This window comes from Pan troglodytes, chromosome 10 (genome assembly GCF_028858775.2).
Source record: "Pan troglodytes isolate AG18354 chromosome 10, NHGRI_mPanTro3-v2.0_pri, whole genome shotgun sequence".
Taxonomy (NCBI): Eukaryota; Metazoa; Chordata; class Mammalia; order Primates; family Hominidae; genus Pan; species Pan troglodytes.
In genome coordinates this window covers 84,713,087-84,740,051 of record NC_072408.2, presented here as the reverse complement: position 1 = coordinate 84,740,051, position 26,965 = coordinate 84,713,087, and the positions used below count along the sequence as shown (strand labels likewise).

At 33.4% G+C, this 26,965-nt stretch overlaps 1 protein-coding gene across 12 annotated transcripts in view; it reads right to left on the bottom strand.

Moving 5' to 3' along the window:
• Positions 1-26,965, bottom strand: part of NAV3 (neuron navigator 3) — an 891,873-nt gene that overhangs the window by 249,717 nt on the left and 615,191 nt on the right. For 10 of the 12 annotated variants that reach the window (XM_016923897.4, XM_509234.8, XM_009425884.5 and 7 more), the window contains 2 exons: positions 24,746-24,863; positions 24,048-24,100 (listed from right to left, as the gene is read on the bottom strand). In XM_016923897.4, coding sequence (XP_016779386.3) covers positions 24,048-24,100; positions 24,746-24,863 — 171 coding nt within the window. Of the gene's footprint in view, positions 1-24,047; positions 24,101-24,745; positions 24,864-26,965 lie in introns of those variants that run through there. The other 2 variants (XM_009425892.4, XM_054664523.2) reach the window with 2 other exon arrangements.

Here is a 26,965-nt window from a genome sequence, read left to right as displayed (position 1 = left end):
AAGTTCCAATTCTTTGTGATCCATCTCCCTGGATTTGGGGGTATTCTATAAATCTTTAGATTCTACAATAAAGAAGAGATTTAAAATTAATAACTTGGCAAGGTCCTATTGTCTGTCTTACTAAATTCTCATCGAAAGCTATGCATGAGGACACACAGAGTTCTGCCAATGTCCTCCCTAGCTTAGCTTCATAGCAAGGTCAAAATGTCTCTTAAAGAAAATGAAAAGAAAAAAATAGATTCAAGAATCTATCCTTATAAAGTAGAGAAACTATTTACGTTCCTTTAAAATAGTAATTTTGTACAAAAAATGATAATACACAATGATATGCTTTTTGCTTAAAAATGACCACAGCCAATATATACTCATTTATTTTGAGGAAAAAAAAATTTATATTAATTAACTTCAAAGTAAGTTTTACTGAAATTATTCTAATGAATAAATAATAGAGTTGAAGATGCTGAATACAACATAATATAATAAATCTTATTGTTCTGCAGATCACCATCTGAATATCCAATGAGGCGACAGTGCTGAAATATATATTAATTCTTTCCTTTCTTCATATTTCATTCTGCCGCTAGCTATAAGATTATATAAGGAAGGAAAAGAGGAGGAACAATAACAAGAAATGAGGCAAATTTGATGTTCTCTATCCATCCACAGTATTCTTGTAAATGTATTTCTTTAAGATCCATTAAAAATTAGTAAAAGAAAGATGCCAAATAATTATTGTGGCCTAATATTAAGAAAGATAATGTGATGGAATATTTTTAAATGTTTGCAAGAGCAGTCCTAAAGTTCTTGATTTCAATGCAATTATATGCCTTTTATAGAAAGAAGGAAGATTTCTGACCCAAATGTGATTTGCTACAAAATGTTAATAGGATATTATTACCTAAAGTTTAGTTACTCGTATTATACATGAACAGATTAGCTCACTGAAAATCCAGAAAAGGCTCATTGAGTCTGTAACTAAGTTTGTAAGATAAATTTTTGCCTACCATTTAACCAGCAAATAAAATAAACTGATTCCTAAATTGAGTGTTAGACACAACTCTCTCTCTCAACTTGCACCACAATCAGAAGGGGAATGTAAAAGAGAAGGAGAAGAAAAGGAGAAGGATAAGGAAAGAAAGAAGAAGGAGAAGGAGAAAAAGGAGGAGGAGGGAAGAGGAGGGAGGAGGAGGGAAGAGGAGGGAGGAGGAGGGAAGAGGGAGGAGGAGGGAGGAGGAAGGGGAGGGTGAAGGAGGAGGAAGGAGGAGGAGGAGCAGAAGGAGGAGAAGAAGGAAGGAGAAGGAGAAGGAAGGAGAAGGAAGGAAGGAGGGAGGGAGGGAAGGAAGGAAGGGGAAGGAGAACAACAACAACAAATGATCGATAATACATTCTTTTTTATTTTCAAATGTATTTATCAGGAGCATTCAACCATTTTTACTATTCTTTTATAGTCATTCATTATGAGGACCAGCAATTTAAGATAGTTAGTTATGTTCCCCATTATTGCCTGAGTAGCTAAGTAATAGCAACAGTATAAGTACTTGAATACAGTTTCCAATATGACTATTAAAGGCTAGTTCATTAAAGTGCATTTATTTATTCAACATTTATTGTTAAAATTAACAGTTTACCAAAATTTATTTTCTCACAATGTATCAGCATAATAAACATGGCTTTCAAGAAAATAATACCTTTTCCCCACTTAATTCTAGTCCTTCTGTAAATTCAACAACATTTGTTAGTACATACTAGGCTATACATTTTACAGTAAAAAGAAGTGGTTTTAAGATATCTTGTTAAATGCCATTTATATGGTCACTTTCTCACCAGAGGCATACTTTAAGATAATTTGAGTGGATTTTTTAATGATAAAATGATATTCTCTGGTTAAGAATTTTATTTCAAGAAATTGTAAAGATTTTATCATTCCTGTTTTTAATATGGATTTCCCTTAAACATCTCTCAGTTATTATAAATAGACCTAGTACAAACACTGTTTTAATTGCTTTTTTCCATATTTAATGTCAATTTTTTTAACTAAAAACCTCTAAAACTTTTTGGTAACTTACAAACAGATAAAAGTTATTTTACCATCAAATTGAGCCAAATAATTGTAATCTGTTTTATTTTCCTTCATTATTGTTTGAATCGGATATCAAACAAACTAACAAAATTCAAATCATATTTTAACACCAAAAATTTGGGTGAAATTTTAATTAGAATAACTTCATGTACCTTAATATTTTCTAAAATATTGACTGTGACCCACGGCAAGAAATAAATTGAATAGCACAACCCAATATGCACATACATAATTATAATGGAGTCAAAGTTTCACGGAATAATACTTTACCTTACTAAATTCAGGTTACTGTGATGCTTCCTAGTGCACTGTACTGTCTTCTGTTTAATCTATTTAGATGTTGCTTAAAATCTACTAGATGGATTTCAGGGTCCATTAATGGATGGTAATCCACAATATGTAAAACACTGCCCTAAGAAGACCAGAGCATTGCCATGCCTACATTGCCTCTTTTCTGGTGGGGTTCGTGGCAGATGGTATGCAGTAGGGGGCATATTCAAGGGTAGCAACAAGGTTAGTGAAGAGACAGTGAAGGTGATGAGAAATGGTCAGATTCCAGATGTTTTCTGAGAGAAATTGATGGGAAGATATGGCATTTGAGAGAAAGAGAAGAGTGAAGAATAACTCCAAGGTTTTGGGCTTTAATCACAAGAAGGATGAAGTCTGTATCCAATGAGATGGAAAAGATCATGAATGGAAGTCGGAAGTTTCTTTTTCGACATGTTGTCTGGTCCATCAAACATTCAAAAGTAGATGGTTAGTAGGCAGTAGGACACACAATCTGGAGTTCAATTGAGAGGTTGGAGTGGAGATCTAAATTCAAATTTTTTGGAAATGTGAATGAAGTCTTGAGGGTGGATTATCAACAAAAGTGTGTAGACATAAAAGAAGAGGAACAAACATTGAGCCTTAGGAGATTATCCTTGGGAGGAAGAGGAGGAACCAACAGAGAAGAGTGAACAAAGCCACCGGGAAGTATGAGGAAAATCAGGAGAGGATGGGGTACAGAAAACCACATGAAGAAAGTATTTTAAGCACAAAGGAAAGATGAGCTCTATCAAAAGCTGCTAACAAGTCATGTACGACAAGAGCTAAGAGTTGACTATTAGATTTAGAATTAAATAAATAAATTCATGAAAGGTGCTCATAATAGTGCTTATCAAATAGCAAATGCTCAAATATCTAAATTAAATATTAAAGTATATATCATAACATTATACACACATGAATTAAATATTAAAGTATATGTTACATATTACATGTGTGTGTTTGTATGTGTGTAATGTATACATAGAGGACCAGCCAAAATGTAACCTTCATGATGGTTTTTATTTTGCCTACACTCTCTCCCCAGTCTACTTTAATCATATATATATTACATATATGTAACATACATTACTTATATTATATAACATATATTACATATATTACATGTATGTAATATATATAATTTAATAATATATTGCATAATATATATTACATATATAGTAATATATATTCAAATATATTATATATTACAGATACATAATATATAATATATACTTTAATAATATATATTACATATACAGTTATATATTATTAAAGTATATATTATATATTTAATATATTACATATATGTCTTATACATGTAATAGATACATATGTATATATACATATATTACATGTATGAGACATATGTATACACATAATATAGTAAACATTTATACTAAATATATAATGTATTTATATTAATATATTTATTATATTACATATATGTATATGTGTAATATATTTATTATATTACATATATGTATATGTGTAATATATTTATTATATTACATATATGTATATGTGTAATATATTTATATTACATATATGTATATGTGTAATATAAACATATGTGTATATTGCATATGTCATACAGATATGTAATATATGACATATACTTTAATACTTTAATAATATATTATTACATATATAGTAATACCTGTTATTAAAATATATATTATATATTGCAAATATGTCTTATGCATGTAATATAGACATATGTATATAGTAATATATTATTAAAGTATATATTTATTATATTACATATATGTCTTATACATGTAACATATACATATATACATATATGTGTATACATGTAGCATATACATATATACATATATTACATGCATAAGACATAGGCATGTATACACATAATATATTAAACACATGTATATTGAATATATGATATGTTCATATTAAATATCAATATATTAATATATTATATATGTGTAATATATACATATGTGTATATTACACATACCATACATGTATGCATTTTTATTACATATATGTATTGTATATTTATATACTGCATATGTATATATCATACATATGCATATATTATATACATGATACATATGTGTATGATATATAATATATAGCATATACTTTAATTATATATTACCATATATGTAATATAATCATATATGTAATGCTAATATGTATAAACATTGTTAAAGTATATATAATCGTATATTACATACATTACATATATGTTATATATTATAGGTAATATATGCTATGTGTTATTAAAGTCTATATCATATGTGTTACATATATTACAGTATACATCATGATATATAGTTTAATGTGTTATATATATATATGTATTTATGTATATGTGTGTGTGTGTGTGTGTGTGTGTATATATATGACTGGCCAGAATGTATACTCTCTATTGATTCTTTTTAATTTTGGCTACTGCTCTCTCCCCAGTCTAAATGTATGACTTAGGTGATCTACAAACAATTGCTGAGGAAACAAATGAACTACAGCAAGAATAAAATAGTGTTTTCATGCTTGAAGCAGTCAAATAAAAAAGAGAAATAATTAAACCCTAATTGGAAATAATATTAGTAGTCAAATTAATTATGTCTCCTGAACATTGACCCTGATGAGCTGACTTACTTCTATGGCATCCTAAGCCGCTCCTCTGATACACATGAACTCATGTCTGCTGGTGGGAGCTGACGTCTCTCTTCTCACATTTACCCTCCTACCCCCAGGACCTCACACCATGGCCAGGCACAATCAATGCTTAATGCATTATTGTTGACTATCTGAATGAATTAATAAATTTAGACATAGTATCAGTTATAATCTGTAATAGCATTTGGCCTGCTATATGTCCAAAACTTAGTTTTTGGTCTTTGTTTTTTGTTTTTTGTTTTTTGTCGGGTCAGGGAGGAATATACTACTCTGGAGTAGAAAAGATGTTGATGAGAATAGAAAACCAAAACATGATCACAACAGGCAAATGAGTGAGAAATGGAAGTGCCAAGGGGTTAGTCAAGTTTTGAGCTTTTAATTAACATTTAGAAAAATCAATAGTCCATAAAAATTGAAATGATGTGTGGGGAAAATTTGTTACCATTATATTTTGGGATTAATAGAAATAAATGATTTCAAAAAAATTCCATGATGGTGGGGCCCATAATAATCATTTTAGCTGAGTTTTTCAATTTAAGAAAAATTAAAAGCAGATAATATGTATAATTACTTAGAAGAGTCAGTTAAATTTTACATGTAAAACACTTAGCACAATACAATGTACATAGTAGGGATTCAATAACTCACAACAACAAAAAATACCTTTTGTTATTATAACAGTTTTTAATATTAATGGAGGGTAACAACGCTATAATGGTATAAATGATGCCATTTCACATCATAGCCCCTTTCACTTTTGGTATTACACAGAGTTTCCTGAGAATTATCTGTATCCCAGTAAACTCAGTTCCCAAATTTTTAATCTAGTATTTCTTAAACTCTACTACACTTAAGAATTAACCGAGGATCTTTTAAACCCATAGAGCCCAATTTACATTTACGAACTCAAAAGTTTAATCAGAATGTCAGCAGATAGAAGCCAGTTTTCATTATACATTACAAATCTGCAGGTGATTCCAATTTGTAGCAAAACTTGTAAATTACAACTTCCAACTATGTTCTTCAAAGAAAGTAACTGCAGATAATTTCAGTTTAATACCATGTCGTTGCAGGAATTGCACTGTTCACACTAGAGTAATACATTATATTTTTCTTATTTGGACCATAATACTATATAATTCATGTGTTATTCCTGTGATATTAAAACACGTATTCCTTTATAGCAGTAATACAAAGAAATTCATTATGATTTCAATGGACACCACATTTCTCATTTGGCTCAGGTAACAGTCAAATCTGTAGCTTATGGACAGTCACCTCAGGACATTTACTTGCCTATTATTATGTCAGGCACAATTTAATGTCAAGCACAATTTCTTGGGCCCTTCTTTTCTACTTGTGGTTTATCTTTTATTGGCATGGAACACCTACTTTCTCTTTTTCATGTTAAATTTAAGCATGGCTTGATAACTATAAAAATGTTGGCTGTGTAATGAAAATAAAATGAAAAGTTTCTGAGAGCTAGATCTAGTCATTATTTTCAGAAGTATCCAAATGCATGGATACATTGAGCCTTGAGGTTTTGGGATTTCATCAAAATACTTAACTTATCATAATGCCCTAAAGAAAAACAGTTTTGTTAGAGTAATTCTTCAAATGGACTGTTATTTTCTTTATTATAGAAACTAAACAAATGTAATAGAAATTGGTCCATATTTTTAGAATTGAGTAGTTTCTACCTATATACTTAATATTAGCATCCTGTAACACTACCATTGTTTCACGTTCTATCAAACACACTATTTATTTATTCACTCATCACACATTTATTAAACTTATTTTATGCCTGAAAATGTGCTCTGTGCTACAGAGATCAATTTCGAGACACAGCCACTATTTTCACATATTCTAAAGAGCACTGAATTATTTCAACTACTCACATGAAAAATGGAACAGAAATTTTTCAAGGCAGAATTTTTCTGATTGTCTATTTTCATAGCTGTATATTTATACTGACCCTTACATACTTGCTAAATATGAGCATGTCTGATTGCTAAATTACAAATTGGGTTTCAGATGAGAAGAGGAAGAATTTTCATCACCTTCACATATGAAAACTCAAGACACTTACCAGTGTATTTTTAACTACAATTATTTTGTTAAACCTGAGAGTTAACACGTGTTCTTGACATATCAACCATAGAGTGTGTATTAGAAACACTGATATTGGCAGGGCACGTGGCTCACGCCTGTAATCCCAGCACTTAGGGAGGCCAAGGCGGGCAGACAAACTGAGGTAAGGAGTTCGAAACCAGCCTGGCCAGCATGGCAAAGTCTGTCTCTACTAAAAATACAAAAATTAGCCAGACATGGTGGCAGGCTTCTGTAATCCCAGCTACTCCAGGGAGGCTAAGGCATGAGAATCACTTGAACCTGCGAGGCAAAGGTTGCAGCGAGCCGAGATCACCCCACTACACTCCAGCCAGGGGGACAGAGCGAGACTCTGTCTCAAAAAAAAAAAATACTGATAGTTATTCATTTCAGTGATGAATAAACTATTCTAAAAGTGTAGTGCTTTTAATTAGCATAGCTCTTTATTGAACTCATACATTTTAAGCTGTGTGTTTTATTACAGCCAGCCTTTTAGCATTTTTTACTGCAAATATAACATGTTTCAGGACATGTAATTGGAAGAATCTATCACAATATCAACAAAGTAATATCTTGTCTATTCACATTTTTTTTTACATTTATGGATAGTTAATGAACATTACAGTTTGGTACTAAATACCAAGATATGATTAATAACCTCCTTATAGTTTGTGATTAAATCTAAACCATGGCACAACACTTAACACTAAGTGATTAATTCATTCAGCAACTATAGACTGTTTATTATGGTCAAAGAGCTCTGCTCGATGGTGAAGGGATATAAAAATGAATGATAAGATCTTTGCCTTTGTGAGCCTGTAAAATAGCTGAGGAGACAGAAAAGATTTATAAATTGTCATAATGCAAGGCATAACATGATAAATTCCAAAGAGAATTATAAACAACTCTGTAGAGCAGCGAGGAGAATGGAGTTATCAATTTCCACTACAGATACAGAGAAAGCTTCATATAAGTGTCATTTAGATTTAAAAGCTAAGTTGGGCCTGGGTGTGGTGGCTCACGCCTGTAATCCCAGCACCTTGGGAGGCTGAGGTGGGCGGATCACCTGAGGCAGGAGTCTGAGACCAGCCTGGCCAACATGGTGAAACCCTGTCTCTACTAAAAATACAAAAATCAGCTAGGTGTGGTCGCATGTGCCTGTAATCCCAGCTACTCTGGAGGCTGAGGCAGGAGATTCGGCTTGAACCCAGGAGGAGGAGGTTGCAGTGAGCCGAGATCACACAACTGCCCTCCAGCCTGGGTGACAGAGTGAGACTCTGTCTCAAATAAATAAATAAATAAAAAGCTAAGTTGGATTTTATATAAGGTTAGACAAGCATCAGAAGGAGGAACAGGGCATACCAACCAGAGCAACTATAAGGAAAACTGTTCACAAGGTTGCTTAAGAAGTGATCGCTCCAGTCCTTACCTTCTGCAGTTATGCTTATAGAGCTGACTTTGACCTTGGATTTAAAACACTGTGTTGCCCATTGGACTCAAACCCTGCTACAATGTAAAAAGTTAAATAATCATAAACCAGATAGTAGGTATAATACCTCAAAGATTTATTTCTCTCTCCATAAGAAATGCATCCAAGTTAGAAAATGGCTAAAGTGCTAGATATTGCTGTTGCCAATCATACATAGAGAATGTCTAGAAAAACGTAAACCAATCCTTACTTTGGATATTTCGGGAAGGTAGATTCTCTTGTGACTTGTGCTATTTTTCATGAACTATACTTCTCATTTTTCACATTAAACATGTAATACTAGCGCCATTACATAAATTAAATTAATAAATTTTCAATTAAAAAATAGATAAGATGTTTTAGTTTCAGCAAATGCCAATCCTAACACTGAATTCAAGTAATTACATAGAATTTATCCTAAGATTTTAACTAGACATAAATTTTATCTGGAGAGTTAAAGTAAAATACAGTAATATTTTTGCTTTGGTTAAAATTTGTAGGATGCTTGTTTTCCTTCATTCATTTAACAATTATTGGTTCATTGAGACATTTCCACGCCCTAAAAAATATATAGTTTTACAGGCAAGGGAGGTAATTCCAATGTAATGCAATAAATATTATGACCACAGAAACACAGACTCCTAGAAAAGAATAAAGAAGAGTCTATTTCTTTTTTCTTTCTTTTCTTTTCTTTTTTCGAGACAGGGTTTTACTCCCATTGCCCAGGCTGGTGTGCAGTAGCACAATCTTGGCTCACTACAACCTCCACCTCCTGGGCTCAAACAATCCTCCTGCCTCAGCCTCCTGGGTAACTAGGACTACAGGTGTGCACCACCATGCTAGGTTAATTTTTGTATTTTTGGTAGAGATGTGGTTTCACCATATTGGCCAGGCTGGTCTTGGACTCCTGACCTCAAGTGATCTACCATGCTTGGCCTCTCAAAGTGCTGGGATTATAGGTGTGAGCCACTGCAGCTGTCCAGAAGGGTCTATTTCTGATCAGAGGCCAAAAAGACTAGGAAAGGAGAAAGTTATTAGTAACTAAGACCTACCTAACATAGTAACAAAGATATGTTATTTTGAAGTTGTCATTACTATACCAATTTATTATAAAAGTGTTGATCAGAGAACTGAATTGATATGCCCAAGGTCACTCAGAGCCCATGTTCCTAACCCCCACATTTTGCTGCTTTAAGGGAAGCCTGAGTTAGTCCCTGAGAGGTTAGGAAGGGTTTGCTGAAGGAGGGGATGTGGTACGAGGTGAACGCGGGAAGGAGCTATATGTGAACTGGTCATGGTTGAGAAAAAGCATAGGTTGAGGGATCTTTAAGAGATCAGAATAGCCAGGAATGTTGAATTGACTCTCATTTAAATCTTTCTCCACAACTTCCCATTGTTTATCACTGTGAAACTGCTCAAAAGGTTAGTAGCCTTCAAATCAGTTTGAAGAACATGGGTAGAAGGCATCAGCAGAAGGGGCTCCAGAGCACAAATCCTGAAATCTGGAGAAAGGCAGTGGCGGGAGACAAGGCCACAGAAATAAGTAAGGGCTCAATAAGGAACATCCTCCATGCCTTGCTAAGGGTCAAGCTTGATCTTAAAGATCAGAGATCTAAACGTGTGCTTTAATCAAAAAAGGGAAATGATCAGTATTGCAATGAATACATCCATTTAAATGACCACACAGTACATACATAGATTTATTAACAGATAGTAATAAAAATTTCACAAATCAATTTTTACTCATATCTGAAATACACTCCAATTTTTTAAAAAATCCTATTTTAGTATATTTCATTTTTAAATTCAGTTGTAATACACTAACTCATAAGATACTATGTGAGCAATTTGCAGTTTTAAAAATCCTACCGTGCATGTAAAGAATGGAAGCAGGGAAAATGATTTGGAGCTTCTCTATGTTCTCCTCCACCACTCAACAACCAAGCACAGGAAGGAAGTTTACACAGAGTCATAAGCAAGTATGCTATTTACTCCATATACAAAACTCTTTTCATCTTCACTGTAAGTTTTAGTAAAGTCAGTATTATTTTTCTTATTCAGTAGGGGCTCAGAGAGATAGCATAGTTTATATAAGCTTACACAATTAATGAGGAGCAGAGCCAGAACTAAAACTTAAACCTGTCTTTCTGCAATGAGCTTGCTCTTCTGCCTCATTATGCTTACTACCACTATAATTTAAACATTCTCACTAAGCTATTCGCAGCCTCTGACTCAGGCTTACTACACAACTGGCAGATGGCTAGGAAATAGTGCCAGGTACAAACAAAGTAGGGGCTCAATAAATATTTGGTTGAATGTAAGAATGAAAACTGTGTAGTGTAAAGGTAAAGACAGAAATGGGTATGCAAAAATCCACTTGTTCCACACATTTCATAAGTTCACAAGTTTAACTACTTGTATATTACTTCTCAAATATCCAATGCATTTTACATGGTGGTAGATTAACATACAGAATGGTTGATGTGGCCTCAAGCAAAAGAAAGAATGCTGGCATCCACCATAAGCTAGAAAAGGAAAGGAATGGATATCCCTACAGCCTCTGGAAGATGTACAGTACTGCTGACACCTTGATTCCAGCCCAATGATAGAGATTTCTGCCCTCCAGTACTGTGAGAAGTTAAATTTCTATTGTTTTAAGCCACCAAATTCGTGGTAATTTGTTACAGAAGCCACAGGAAACTAATACAAGGATCTACTCAGCAAAGTAGTAGAAATCAAAACTTTGGCAAGCCCAAAGCTGAGCAGGGATCATTGTGAGCATGCGTAATTCCAGGCCTTTTCCTCGAACTGTGATTTGTTGAGTCTTAGTGCTGGGGGCAGAGAGGATGAGAGGTGCAGTTTAATTAGTTACTCCTGTGTCATTGCAAAGGAACGCCTTGCAGGCTTTCCTTTCCCATCTCAAATGTGTTTGTGTTGCAAAATAGGGAGAGGAATAGGGGACAGTAATTGGGTTTTGCTCTTCGGTTTTTGTTTATTTGTTTAGTTGGTCTGTGATTAGATACAAGGAGTACGTTTATTAATTAGGTCCTATGGTGTAATTAAAAATTTTGCAGTTAAACTGGATTTGCATCATGGTATTGCAATTTACACAATGTAAGAAACTGAGAAGTTTCTAGGCATGTGTGGGTGTGTGTGTATGTATACACACACATATATCCACACTAGAAATGGAGAAGGGTATATTCAATTATTTATACGTAAACATACTCTTCCTAATATGGAGCTAAGCTCTATAAACACATGTATGCTAGAACAGAATTGTGTGTGTCTGTGACTAGCTGTATAGACATAGATATGGAAAGTTCCCGAGGATATAATCAGATAAAATATTTTGTTCAAAACCCTACTATTCTTCTTTAATTTACTTGATAATTGGAGAATTATGAGCATCATTTAATATTTTGTATCAGTTATAGAAGATATTAAATCTTCATTATAAGCTATAATTGGCAAAAGTGTTATAAATATAATTTATTAAAAATTACATCAGTATTCATTGACCTGAAGATATATTCTTTTGTTTTTTAATAAATTTCTGCTTTTAAGTTTGTTCCAGAAAACAAAACCAAACAAGGGAATTTATTGTTTTATTATAAAGTTATTAAACTCTTCTAAACCTAAAAACATGTATGTATATAAAGAGCTCAAGTTACATATAACAACTTATTATTTGCCAAATTCATAATTTTACCATAAAATTTATAAATCATTATTTGTCTCACAAAACCACTCCCTCTCCCAGTTTCATGAGAGTTTATATCCCTGCCACAGATAGAAGAAACAAGTGTAATATTGAAGAATAATTCTTATTTATATTGCAAGTTTGGGCATAGGGGAGAGAGAAGCAGAGGAGCCAAATAATTTTTTTTAGAAAGAGCAATCTCAATCAAAATCCAGGAAGTTATTTTGTGGATATCAACAAACTAATTTTAAACTTTATATGAAGAGTCAAAAGACCTAAATTGCCAACAGAATATTGAAGAAGTACAAAATTGGAGGACTGACACAACACAGCTTTATGACCTACATGATGTAAGTCATGTAATCAAAACAGTAATCAAGACAGTGTGGGGTTGGTGAAAAAATGGGAAAATAATCAGTGGAACAGAATAGAGAGCCCAGAAGTAGACCCAGACTAATATAGTCAATTGATATCTGTTGAAGAAGCAAAGGCGATACAATGAAGTAAAGATCAACTTTTCAACAAATAGTGCGAGACGAGCTGGACATCTACATGCAACAAATATATAAATAAAAATAGACACAACACTAAAGACATGATGTATAAAATAAATAATTGATAAGCTGCACTTCATAAAAATTAAAAACTTCTGCCCTGTAAAGCACAGTGTCAAAAGAGTGAGAAGACAAACCACAGACTAGCAGAAATATTTACAGAAGACACAATCATCATCCGAAGTTTACAAAGAACTCTTAAAACTCAACAAGAAAACAAACAACCTGTTTTTTTTTTTTTTAATTATACTTTAAGATCTAGGGTACCTGTGCACAACGTGCAGGTTTGTTACATATGTATACATGTGCCATGTTGGTGTGCTGCACCCATTAACTCATCATTTACATGAGGTGTATCTCCTGATGCTATCCCTCCCCTCTCCCCCTGCCCCACGACAGACCCTGGTGTGTGATGTTCCCCTTCCTGTGTCCAAGTGTTCTCATGTTCAATTCCCACCTGTGAGTGAGAATATGTGGAGTTTGGTTTTTTGTCCTTGAGATAGTTTACTAAGAATGATGGTTTCCAGCTTCATCCATGTCCCTACAAAGGACATGAACTCACCCTTTTTTATGGCTGCATAGTATTCCATGGTGTATATGTGCCACATTTTCTTAATCCAGTCTATCACTGATGGACATTTGGGTTGGTTCCAAGTCTTTGCTATTGTGAATAGTGCCGCAATGAACATACGTGTGCATGTGTCTTTATAGCAGCATGATTTATAATCCTTTGGGTATATACCAAGTAACAGGATGGCTGGGTCAAATGGTATTTCTAGTTCCAGATCCTTGAGCAACCGCCGCACCGTCTTCCACAATTGTTGAACTAGTTTACAGTCCCACCAACAGTGTAAAAGTGTTCCCATTTCTCCACATCCTCTCCAGCACTGCTGTTTCCTGACTTTTTAATGATCGCCATTCTAACTGGTGTGAGATGGTATCTCATTGCGGTTTTGGTTTGCATTTCTCTGATGGCCAGTGATGATGAACATTTTTTCATGTGTCTGTTGGCTGCATAAATATCTTCTTTTGAGAAGTGTCTGTTCATATCCTTCGCCCACTTGTTGATGGGGTTATTTGTTTTTTTCTTGTAAATTTGTTTGAGTTCTTTGTAGATTCTGGATATTAGCCCTTTGTCAGATGAGTAGATTGCAAAACTTTTCTCCCATTTTGTAGGTTGCCTGTTCACTCTGATGGTAGATTTCTTTTGCTGTGCAGAAGCTCTTTAGTTTAATTAGATCCCACTTGCCAATTTTGGCTTTTGTTGCCATTGCTTTTGGTGTTTTAGACATGAAGTCCTTGCCCATGCCTGTGTCCTGAATGGTAATGCCTAGGTTTTATTCTAGGGTTTTTATGGTTTTAGGTCTAACATGTAAGTCTTTAATCCATCTTGAATTAATTTTTGTATAAGGTGTAAGGAAGGGATCCAGTTTCAGCTTTCTACATATGGCTAGCCAGTTTTCCCAGCACTATTTATTAAATAGGCAATCCTTTCCCCATTTCTTGTTTTTGTCAGGTTTGTCAAAGATCACATGGTTGTAGATGTGTGGTATTATTTCTGAGGGCTCTGTTCTGTTCCATTGGTCTATATCTCTGTTTTTGTACCAGTACCATGCTGTTTTGGTTACTGTAGCCTTGTGGTATAGCTTGTAGTCAGGTAGTGTGATGCCTCCAGCTTTGTTCTTTTGGCTTAGGATTGTCTTGGCAATGCAGGCCCTTTTTTGGTTCCATATGAACTTTAAAGTAGTTATTTCCAATTCTGTGAAGAAAGTCATTGGTAGCTTGATGGGGATGGCATTGAATCTGGTTTTTAAAACTGGGGTCAAAGACCTTAACAGATACCTCACCAAAACAGATATACTGAAGACATATAAGCATATGAAAAGATGCATATTTCCACATCATATGTCATCAGGGGAATTCAAATTATAGTTACAATGAAATGCCACTACAAATCTATTAGGATGGCCAAAATCCAGAACATTGACAACACCAAATGCTAGTGAGGATGTGAAGCAGCAGGAACTCTCACTCATTTCTGGTGGGAATGCAAAATAAAACACTTTGGAAGACAGTTTGGTGGTTTCTTATAAAACTAAACAAATGTCATATGATCCATCAATCACACTTATTAGTATTTACCCAAAGGAGTTGAAAACTTAAGTTCACACAAGAATCTACCCATGGAAATGTATAGCAGTTTTCTTCATAACTGCCAAAACTTGGAAGCAACTAAGATGTTCATCAGTAGCTGAATGGATAAACTGTGGTACATTCAGACAATGGAATGCTATTCAGCACTTAAAAGAAATGAGCCATCAAGCCATGAAAAGACATGTAAGAAACTTAAATCCATATTACTAAGTGAAAGAAGCCAACCTGAAAAGTCTACATGCTGTATGACTCCAACAATATAACATTCTAGAAAAGGCAAAACCACAGGGACAGTAAAACAATCACTGGTTCCCAGGGGCTGGAGTGCAGAGGATGTGTAGGGCAGTAAAACTTCTCTGTATAATACTATAATGGTAACACAGGTCATTATATATTTGTTTAATGTACAATACCAAGAGTAAACTTTAATGTGAATCATGGATTCTGGGTGATACTGATGTTTCAATATATGTTTATTAATTATAACAAATATACTACTCTGTTGGGTGATGATGATATTGGGGGAGGCTATGCATGTGTGAGGGAAAGGGGTAGATAGGAAATCTGTACTTTTCTCCCAATTTTGCTGTGAACTTAAATTTGCTATAAAAAAGTAGTTTTTAAAAAAAATAAAGAGGGGGAGGAAGTGGAGGAGGAGGAGAAGGAAAAAAATAGCTGAAGATCCAAAGACCTGAATTCCAGACCTTATTTTGTTAAATTTATTTGTTAATAAGTCTAAAGATAATTTGGCCTAGACTAAATAAACATGAGTCCAAACCATTATTTTTCCACTTTACTAAATAAAGGACACAGATCGCCTCAATGAGACGCAGTTCCATTATAGGTTTGCCGTGATGGCTAAATGAAAAGCATAAGCAAAACACCTAGCACAGCACTAGGTATGTACCATTGATGTTCAATAAATAAGTGATAATTACATCATTGAACTATCAGATCTTTCTCTAAATTTGTATGTTTTTATGTAATGATTTCCCAGTATTTCTTGTTATGTTTGAAACATGGCTAATAGAAGTCAGGTGTGAAATATGATTTTTCAGAGTGTAACAAGGAATGTCAATATATTTTCTGTGTCTATCCACACAATTCAGTTTTTAACTGAATTCATATTAAAATAATTTAAATATAATTTCATGAAGCAACTAGCTTTGGCATATCTACTACATTTCAAAATACTTATCTGATCAAAGATAAATTTTGCATATGATTACACAGAGGTTAAGTGAACAAGAGTTTCCCTATTTTATTTATTCTTTTTTCTTATCATTGAAAAAATTTAAATATATAAACTATCACAGATTTTTTTCAGATAGGAGTATTACAATTCATATTGAAAATGGCCAAATATCTTAATATTTTGTTTCCTAAACTAAGATTGTTAAAATTGTCCTACTGTTAAATATTTTTCCACTGATTATTGTAAGTGATAATTTTATTAAGTTTGGCAGTGGGGGGGGGGCAATTGAAAAAGAAGGAGCAATAAGTTCCTTAAAAACACCAACTATTAAATGTAAAAAGCTAAAATTATAAAAGGATTCTTATGAAATATGTCTTCAAATACAATGATTGTATTTTGTGTTTACAGTAATACTGGGCTACCAATAAAAAACAATTTGTAGCATTCTAAGTACAAAAAAATCGGGATAAAAATATGCCAATTATTTATTAAAGTGGTCAATATTCAAAGATATAGTAGAAATATCAACTACATTTTGCAATAGTTATATATGCATATATAAATTTTAATGTCCTTAAAAATTATTTCTTCTCTTCAAAAGCAAAGAAAAAATCTGTAATTCAAACCGTTACTTTATTCCAATTTCTATTTATCATATTAATTACACAAACAAGTATAAATATTGACAACAATAAGAACAACATTTAAGCTATTCATTCTATAATATAAAGTTAATGCAACAAGGCGTTCTTGTATTTTTAACTTTTATTTAATTTCTAAATGGCAGACCAAAGAATTCCCACAACGAAATGATTTCACGTTGCTGTTTTTCTTTGTAAATTAGACTTACTAAAACTGAAGAGAAATCATCATCTTTGGCATTTTTTTAAATCAAGGTAGCAAATCAGAATTCCAATTGACTTTAGAGTTTATCTGTCCAATTTCCTCATTGCAGAAATGAGCAGAGGCCTTGAGAATTTACCGAATGCCTTTTCCTGGGTCATATATACAAAATTGGAATTTCAGTCACCTTTGTTCTTTTAACAAAACACACTGCCTCTTAATGCCTCCATGTTATGTCAATTACTTCATTTGAACTTGACTAGTGTGTGGAGCAACCTCTAGAGACAGGCAGATTTAAAAATCATTTAGGTGATATTCTAATAACTTACATATAAATTCCCTGATACTAGTAGTTTATACATATTTTTGCGAAGTTTGAATCTGTATAAAAATAATGAAATCATTAAGAAAAATACAAAGTAAAGATTTTCATTTAGTATTTCTTTATAGATCAGAACTCTACTTGTAATAAAGCATTTGTCTTCATTAAGCTATCTTTTTCTAGCCATTCCAGAAGATGAATATTTTCAAAGTCAAGGGATCATGTGACTGGACTAACTTAGCAATATTCCACTCCTCTGAGTCATAGTGCTACAATTTTGCAGTATGCCATATATAAGATTTTATTAAACCTTTAAGAGCATTCCAGTATTTTATCTCTTCCCTATTTGGTTAAGAACCTCATCTCATCTTACCTAAAAAAAAAAAAAAAAAAAAAAAAAAAGAAATCCTTTAAAAGAAGAGTGATTACAAGCAGTAGCTGAAAAAAATAAAACTTTAAAGGACAGGCTACTGATAAAAGCATGGGCTTTTTTTTACTATTAAGAATAGTTTCACTTTCCAGATAAATATAAGCAATAGAAATAGGATCAAGAAATTTCTATCCCAAATGGGATAAAGATGTGAATTCCATAACAGTAATGATTCTGGGAGCCATAACCCTATCGGACATGGAATCAGATAGGCAGGAAAGACCTAAATCTAATTTTCCAGCTACTAGGATTTAAAAAGGAACAAGAAGCCAAAAATATTCATATCAGCAAATTGTAAACAACATACATGTTATACTAAAAACTTAGGTTGAAGGTTGTGGCTGGAAAACAATTGAACTATTACGACAAAATAGAGCCAAGAAAGAGGAAGGACAAGCTGTGAAATACATTTGCCAGATCCTTAGCTGTCTTACATAGTCTAATACTTGGTTTGTAACTATTTCACATAATCAGATGTCCTCATTCTTCTGTGCATTTTTGAAGATCCTTAAATATAATGGTCTATTTAAAAAATGTTTTAAATGTCTTTGAAACAACTTTTACCCTACATGTCTAACATTTTTGTCTAAGAAACTTGCACTTGTGTCTCTGCATTCTAAGTAAATGTTGGACATATTTTTGCTATTTTTAATTTGCTGGGCATTTGGGACATTCCTGGTATTTATAGTTTACTAATTTATTTCCTCATGTAAGCTCACCAAAGTTGGGACATGCAGTATATATTTTGAATCCTGATGCCGCCCACCTAGGAATTACTCAACAGGTGCCATCCACATTAGTAACTTCATCTTTGGATAAGGTTAAATTTAGTGTTGACTAAGCTCCAACAAACTAACTTCTGTTTTCCAGGACCAGTTTAGTCTCAAGCTCATCAAAGAAAAATAACCATGACTTTGAAGCTTAAGATAAATATGAACCACAATATCTCAGTAATTATATTAATAAAGTGCTAAAAGGACAAATTCATATTTTTCTTAAATATGTGCTCTTTGGACTATGCTATTCAAAAGAATTATTGTTGGGATTATATATACATGTATTATATATATCCACACACATACACATATTATATAGAGAGTTAAATTTTCTTTATAAGGTGCACGCACACACACACACACGCACATATATTTACACATATATATGTGTATGTATATAGCAATATTCCACTCCTTTGAGTCATAGTGCTATCATTATATATATGTATATATGTACATATATGTGTATATATACACAATATATATATACACATATATATATATGGTGAATTTTTCTTTATTATAAGGTATCCATGGCCAGGCCTGGTGGCTCATGCCTGTAATCCCAGTACTTTGGGAGGCCGAGATGGGTGGATCACCTGAGGTCAGGAGTTCAAAACCAGCCTGGCCAACATGGCAAAACCCGTCTCTACTAAAAATTAAAAAAATTAAAAAATATTAGCCAGGTGTGGTGGTAGGCACCTGTAATCCCAGCTACTCGGGAGGCTGAGGCAGGGAGAATTGCTTGAACTCGGGAGGTGGAGGTTGCAGTGAGCCACGATCACACCATTTTACTCCAGCTTGGGCGACACAGCGAGACTTCGTCTCAAAAAATAATAATAATAATAAATAAAGTAACCATTAAACCATTAGAAAATCACATGAAAAGCAAGCACATTAATATTATCTAAAATTCTGAAGTTGTTATATTAATTTAAATTCCTCTAGTTTCTATTTAATATACTTTCTTTTCTACTTTGAAATTATTTAGTATATTTGATGTACATAAAATAATACATGTAACACTCATGTAAGTTGTAAAAGCAGAATAATATAGTACATTATACCCTACAGAACTAGAATCCTTCAAATAACTTGCCTCTATTTATGTGTTTCTTCCCTGTTCCGGCCATAATCCTTTCAGTGGTAGCTGCTATGTAGAGATTTGTGTTTATACAAATATGTTACATACATACTTTTTTCAAGTATCCGTATCTTCACCCCATCATAACCTTTTATGACATGATACAGAAACAAATGTATCCCTATTGTTTTCCAATATCAAATCTTCCACACAGACCAAAATTTCCTCCTCTTCTACTTCCTTTAGGACTTGGTATAGTTACTTACCACTTCATTCCTCTGAACCTTTTCCTTTCCCTCTACTGCTTCCTCCTTCTATGCTTTCTTCCCCCCTTGCAAAAACTCCCCTCAACTCTGTCTTCTTCTCAAGCTATTTATTTATTTTTCTTCTCTAACAGTGTCTTAACAGGACACTCTTAGAAAAATTATTCATGACTCAATGGATATTGGCACTTCTTAGTTACTTTTTAACACGTTATTCACTCTACAGAAGATGTTCACATACAGGTAATCAATGCCTATCCAATTACCAAAAAGAAATACCACATTCCAGTATACCAGCTATTTAGCTGCATAACATTTGACAGCATGTTACACATTCTGCTCATCTTACTTTGCCCTGACTTGCTGGGGTAGTCCACGTATTAGAGCTTCAGCTACTGCATCTTCCCTAAGGATTAGCAGTCCACATCTGTGATTCTGTTCCTCAACAATAGTCTCACTCTCTCAACACTCTTTCCCTTTCCTGACTCCTATACCTCTATCACATAAATATTTATATTTCCTAGAGTGAAAAACCTCAGGTTTCTTCTCCTGTGACTTCATGCAGACCTCCTGTAAGATTCCATTCTTGTCCATGGTTTCAAATATTACCTATTTTTTCAGTATATTCTAACCAATACTCTTTTCTGACCTTCAGAAACACATGTCTAATAGCCTTAAGTTTCCTCCAAATTGATGTTTTAATAGATACATCAAGTTCCACATGTTAAAATATGAATTCATCACCTTCCTCCCTCCACCTTTTTAAGAAATTTTTTTCTGCTTCTATAATAATAATCTTGTTTAATGGTAATTACTTACCCATTCAGGCTAAAAAATTGGGGCCATTTTAAGCTCCCTGTACTCTCCGTCACCCACATTCAACTGGACACCAACACTTACTTACTTTATAATCCCCATAAAGCATCTAGGGTGATCTTTTAAAGTATTTATATTGGATCATACCACAGCCCAGCTTTAAACGTCTTCCAAAGTCTCCCTGAGTTAGAATACCATACCAACTCCTTACTTTGGCCCTACACTATCAGGCTTCCTTGTTCCCTTCAAACAACTCTCCTTGTGCCTAATCCACAGTGCTCTTCTATTTGTTTGTGGAATGCACCAAACTTACTCCATTCTCAGTCATTTTTGTTCTCGCCTATGTAACTGTTGCTGTTATTTATCTAAACATTTGCTCCTCCAATTCTCAAGTGTAGTTCATTCAAATGTTATTATACTTTGTACTCAGTGCTTAGTAAATATTGATTACATGTGAATTACCTGGCTACTATGGAAATTTATCAATACATTGTAGATTCATACAACAAAAGGGATCTTCTATTCTTAAAGGCTTAAAATGATTCAATAAAGGGTAGCAAGTTTAACATTTAAATAAAAACAATTTGTGATTAAAAATAGCAGCAGACCTAATTTTACTTTATCTTTTGTTATTAAGCATCAACAGCAATCAAAGGCCACAAGAGACCAGGTATACAAAAAGAGGTGGCCAAAGTAGTCCTATGAGCAAGTATACCACTCACTCTTACTAATGTAGCACCTCCCAGTGTTATGCAATCAAGGAACAGGCAACATCCTGTTTGGAGTAGATACATGAAATTCATAAGCCTAGTCATGCTATCATAATTATCTTTCCTTTTCATTCTTGTCTCAATTAAAGTCTGGAATTTGTATTCACTAATAGTGCTTACGCAAATTCTTAAGAACAGAGGCAAAAATAATTCAGCCAAAAAAGTTACATTTATTTCATATGTATTTTTCTGAATCAAGAAATTGAAGGCATGCCAACTTCAGATTCAAAATTCAACCACATCTTAAAGAAATGAGGATCTAAGTCATTCTTAATATTCGACATGATTCCAACTAATGCTTTTTGGCTGAATAAACTACCTTTTTTATAGCATTTGCATTTCTCAGACTGTGGTCTTTCTATTTTGTTTTAATGAGAAGTGGAAATATCAACATAACTTGCATAATATCTGTAACATGATATTTTGCAGTTAACAGGAATAAGAAGTAATAAAAAAATTAACAGAGTCTGAAACTCAAGAGACTCTTTTCACAGATTTGTAGAATCTCTAGGAACAGCTGTTTCAGATAAATAGGTAAAAACAGCATCTCTATTAACCATTGTTATGAGTTTTGGAATTGTTTTTCCATCACTGAGTATAAGCTTGCCTGTTTATTGAATTCTCTGTAATCCCAGAATCAAATTGGAATGATAGCCAAGTAGGTGAGAGTTTCTAGACTTAAAATGTTTTATATTATTCAACACCTCCTCATGGTAAAAATAATGAAAGCAAAAGCAACCATGTTGGGTTTAAGAAACATAATTATGGTTTCAGGGGACTGTTGAGCTTTTTAATTGAAAGCCTTAAAAATCTTTTAACAGGTGTTAATCCACGCATGTGTCCTTTACAAAGTTTGTAGCAATACTATTCTGCATTGCATTTTAGTTGTGTTAATAAAGGATGTTCACATACATATCTCATTGTCACATTCTAATTAAGGTTCATTTTACAGATGAGAAAGCTGAGGCTCAAAGAAGTTACATATTTTTCTCAACATCACACAGCTTATTACTGTATCAAGGTCTAAATGTCTTCTGATTTGGCTTGTTCACAGTAAAACCTCAGAAAACAACTGTAATTAATTCCCACAGAGTCACTTAGAGTAATTAGATCAGGAAGTTTCCTTAAAACTGAAGGATTGTATAGAAATCCTTTCTTTTACAGTGATTTTTTTCACAACCATATACACAGAGTTCATGACATCATAATAGGTCCTGGGAGTAATTATTTTTTATTTATTTATTTTATTATTTGATTTTATTATTTTATTTATTTATTTATTTTTTCGAGACAGAGTTTTGCTCTTATTGCCCAGGCTGGAGTGCAATGGCACAATCCCGGCTCACCATAACCTCCGCCTCCCTGGTTCAAGTGATTCTCCTGCCTCAGCCTCCTGAGTAGCTGGGATTATAGGCATGCGCCACCACACCTGGCTAATTTTGTAATTTTAGTAGAGACAGGATTTCTCCATGTTGGTCAGGCTGGTCTCGAACTCCCGACCTCAGGTCATCCACCCGCCTTGGCATCCCAAAGTGCTGGGATTACAGGTGTGAGCCACCACATCTGGCCAATTATTTTAAAAATATACATGATAGTTAATCACTTTTAGAAATAAATTATGTTTATTATTTTGGATTTCAGTTTTCTGACATTAAGTAAAGTAGGTCAGTATATTTTAAAAGTTCATAGATTTTTTTATTCTTCCAAGTTTCTGACAACTAAGAACTCATTAAATTCATTTAAAATGCCTATTCTGTGCTGAAGAGTTTTGGAGAAAGCTTCATCTTGTGGATTTCGGCTGTCATTCCTGATTATATCTGCTTGATGTAACTTTAAGGCATTTTATATTTCAGGTTTTCCTATAAAACTAAGTTGTGGCTTTTTAATTAAGAAACATATTTTTATCTCTGTAGTTTATTACTCTTTGACTTTATTATAAAACTTGAAGTTTTTATTGGTTGATAAAGATAAGAGATAGCTGGGAAAGAGGCAGATATCCAGGCCGAAGGCTTTCTGGAAGAGACTACGAATCATATCTCAAAATCAGTCACTGCTCACCAAACTTACAGCAGCATGCCTTGAGAACTATTTCCAGAAGTGTTGAAGAGTCCATGTGTTTACACTGGACTTTGTTATGAACAAAGAAAATACTATTTATATATTTTAAAATGCACATGGCAAGGCCTGTTCTTTAAGCCAGTTGTTCAGACAAAAATAATCCACTTAAAAGTAGAAATGAAATTTACTACCATTAAGACCAGTGTTAAATTATACAGAACAGCAGAACAAAAAAAAGTCAAGGATCTAATAAGACATCTGGAAATATGTCATGTGTGTATAAGAGTCACTTAATGATGTTGATGTGCCTAAATTGAACCCACACAAATACATATGAGAGAATGGGATCAAATGGTTTCTTAAGCAGGAAGACATGCAGAAAAAAAATAATATCCATTTACAAATGCAATTAATTCTGGAAGTGAAGATCAGCATTATATATTGAGAATAAATATGATTCTTACCATCTGAGACTGACTTCTAGGACATCCATTGATATCTTCAACTTTTTCATTTGCTAAAGCCAAGAGATAAAATAAAAGAGAGAAAAAAAGAACGACATGCTTAAGCAATGAAGTGAAACACACACACGAAAACAGGAAAAAAAAATACCAAGCAAAAATGCTCCTGCTACATATATTCTGTCTTCCAAGCAGTGTACAAGAAGACGCACTTATTAACAGCCGCCAATTCTATATGCACAAATCAGGCAAAAAAAAAAAAATGAGTGAGAAGGAAGTTGCTGCTAATTCTTTAGCCTGTGCCAAATGATTGCTGACATGAAACCTTTCACAATTGTCCCTGCTGGATCAGGATACAGTTTCAAGGCATCTCAGAGTGTATGAGTTGCTCCAGCTAACGAAATACACACATGGGAGACATATGGTTTAATGAAGCATTCATTTCTGACAGTTCAATTCAAATGATTCAATAAAGGTTAGCAAGTTTATGTATATAAAGATACAGTTCCAGTTATTTAAAAGTATGGCCAAACTGCCTTTTTCAAACATCCTCATATAAACATTTTAACTAAATCAGGGGAGAGCTACATGAATCTCAGAGACACATGGACCAGTTCAGTAAGGCGCTTAACTTAAGTTGTGCTTTACCAAAGAGATGGGAGCAGAGACTTTCATGCTTTCTTTCAGAAGGAAGGGCTTACCAATAATCTGGATGATTTCTGCTAGGAGTACTCCATCTGCAATGTCTTGTTGCAAGTCCTTGATCAGCCGTTTGTGGCCTGATTTTGCTAGGTAGTGGTTGGCCCAGTCAGTGTAAATCTGTTGAACAGAGAGAAGGAAAAAGTGAGATGGGGTGAGGGAAAAGAGAGACAATAAAATGCCGAAGACAAATGTTGGATTCAAAGGGAAGCTATTCTGGATCACATTCCAGTTTAAGAAGTCATAGCTCTAAAGGAAATAGTTGTAAAGTAATTTTTAAACAGCTCTTTCCCCAACTTATCTCTCATTTCAAAGGGGATGATTCACTCTCAAAATTAAGGGCTAGTCACTTGTGACAAAGCAAAACTTCCCTCTGGGATGACTACTGAGGAAACTCCCGTTGCAAATCGGTTTGGGTTTTCTCTCTCTTTATTGTTTCTATCATTTTGAAAACAATCTTCCTTGTTCATGTAAAAGAAACCCACCCGGACTGATTTACATAGAAACATTACTATAAAAAATTGTGTTTCTATGAGAACACTATTGAATTTGTCATGTGAGATACGGTATGTGACAAGATTTTGGCATCATTTTATGAGATAATTACAAATACCTTCCTGTCTAAGAAATTTGATTTGGATTGTCGTCTTCCATTTAAGCCTCTTGAAATGTGTTTATATGAGAGAATAGAGGCAGCAAATGGAGTTATTACACAGAAATTACAATGTAGAATTCAGAAGTGGATTATAAGGCACAAAATTGACAATTTGACGTAGAATAGAGGTGTCTCTTCAACAGCAGATCATGATATACAGAAAAGCTGAAACTCTACAAAAATTTCACAAAAATAAAACATTGTTAATTTTTTCAATTGAATAGAATACTTACTAATTGTAAGGGAAAAATAAGCATGAAGATTTCAGCTTTATGGGTGGTACATATGCATATATTAGTGGATTTATTACAAGGCAGTCTATGATGTGATGTAACAGAAAAACAAAATATTTGAAATGAGAATAGAAGAAAGAAAGTAAGAAATATGCTTGTTAAAATTATTGTTAGAAGCACTGGAATTAGAACTGGAAATAACATAGAACCTAAGCAGGAGAAGTGAGGAGAAGGACCTTCCTTGCAGTGGGTATAACATATAGAAAAGCCGACAGGCAAAGAAATCTAGGACACAGCAGTAAAAACTGTAATTGAGGCAGAATGTCTAAAATTAGGGAAAATTAGGCTGAAAAGGTAAGTTGCATTTTATAGTCATGAACACTAAATGCCAAGCATGTTAAAAACTTTTTAAACATTTCTAACAAAGCAAATTCACATTTAAAAAAGTAATAATAATAAACCAGAAGTATAGAAACTAAAAAATGAAAGTCTCCCCACAACTTTCAACCCTGTCCTTTTTTGAATAATTTGGTATGAAGAGTTCTAGAATTGATGTATCTACACTGCACTTCACACTATGCCACAGAACACACACACACACACACACACACACACACACACACACGAGATGACATTTTTAACCAAATTTGGCTCAAATTTTACATATTATTTTGCATTTTCAAATTTATAAGTAACAATATTTTAACAGCTTTTCTAAGAGCCATTTCATGTATGTTCATCTATTTTTAATATTGCATTATATATATCAATCCCCCAGTTGATAGATATTTGACTTGTTTAAATGTGTTTCTATTATATCTAAAGTTGCAAGAGACAGCCTGATATATGTACCTTCCTGAACTCATATGCTAGTATTGTTATATGTCAAAAACCTAGAAATGGGGCTGCTAAGTGTTTTGAATGAATCTTGGGTCTAAATATCACAAGATTATAACACAGAAGAAAAAGTGTTCCTTTCTATTAGAAAATACAAAGTAGTCCTACTGGCATCAGAAGACTAGTACATATCTGGTGGTGATTAAGTTTCTTGAAAGATGTAAACAACTGGAAGCATCCCATTGCATAAGAAAAATTGAGAGCAAAATTGCATCTCCTTTTATTAATATCCATGATCTCTATGTTGAAGATATTGAAGGGTAAGAAAAATTACTTGCGTAACTGTCTCCTGAATTAGCACACAAATACATGATTTTTAGGTGGATGCTTTTATTTGGTAATAATTTTTCTCAGTTAAGATTTGATTATATTTGTATGATCACACATTTTTTGGAAGGATTTTATACTGTTTAGAATTTAAAACATTGAGCACACTC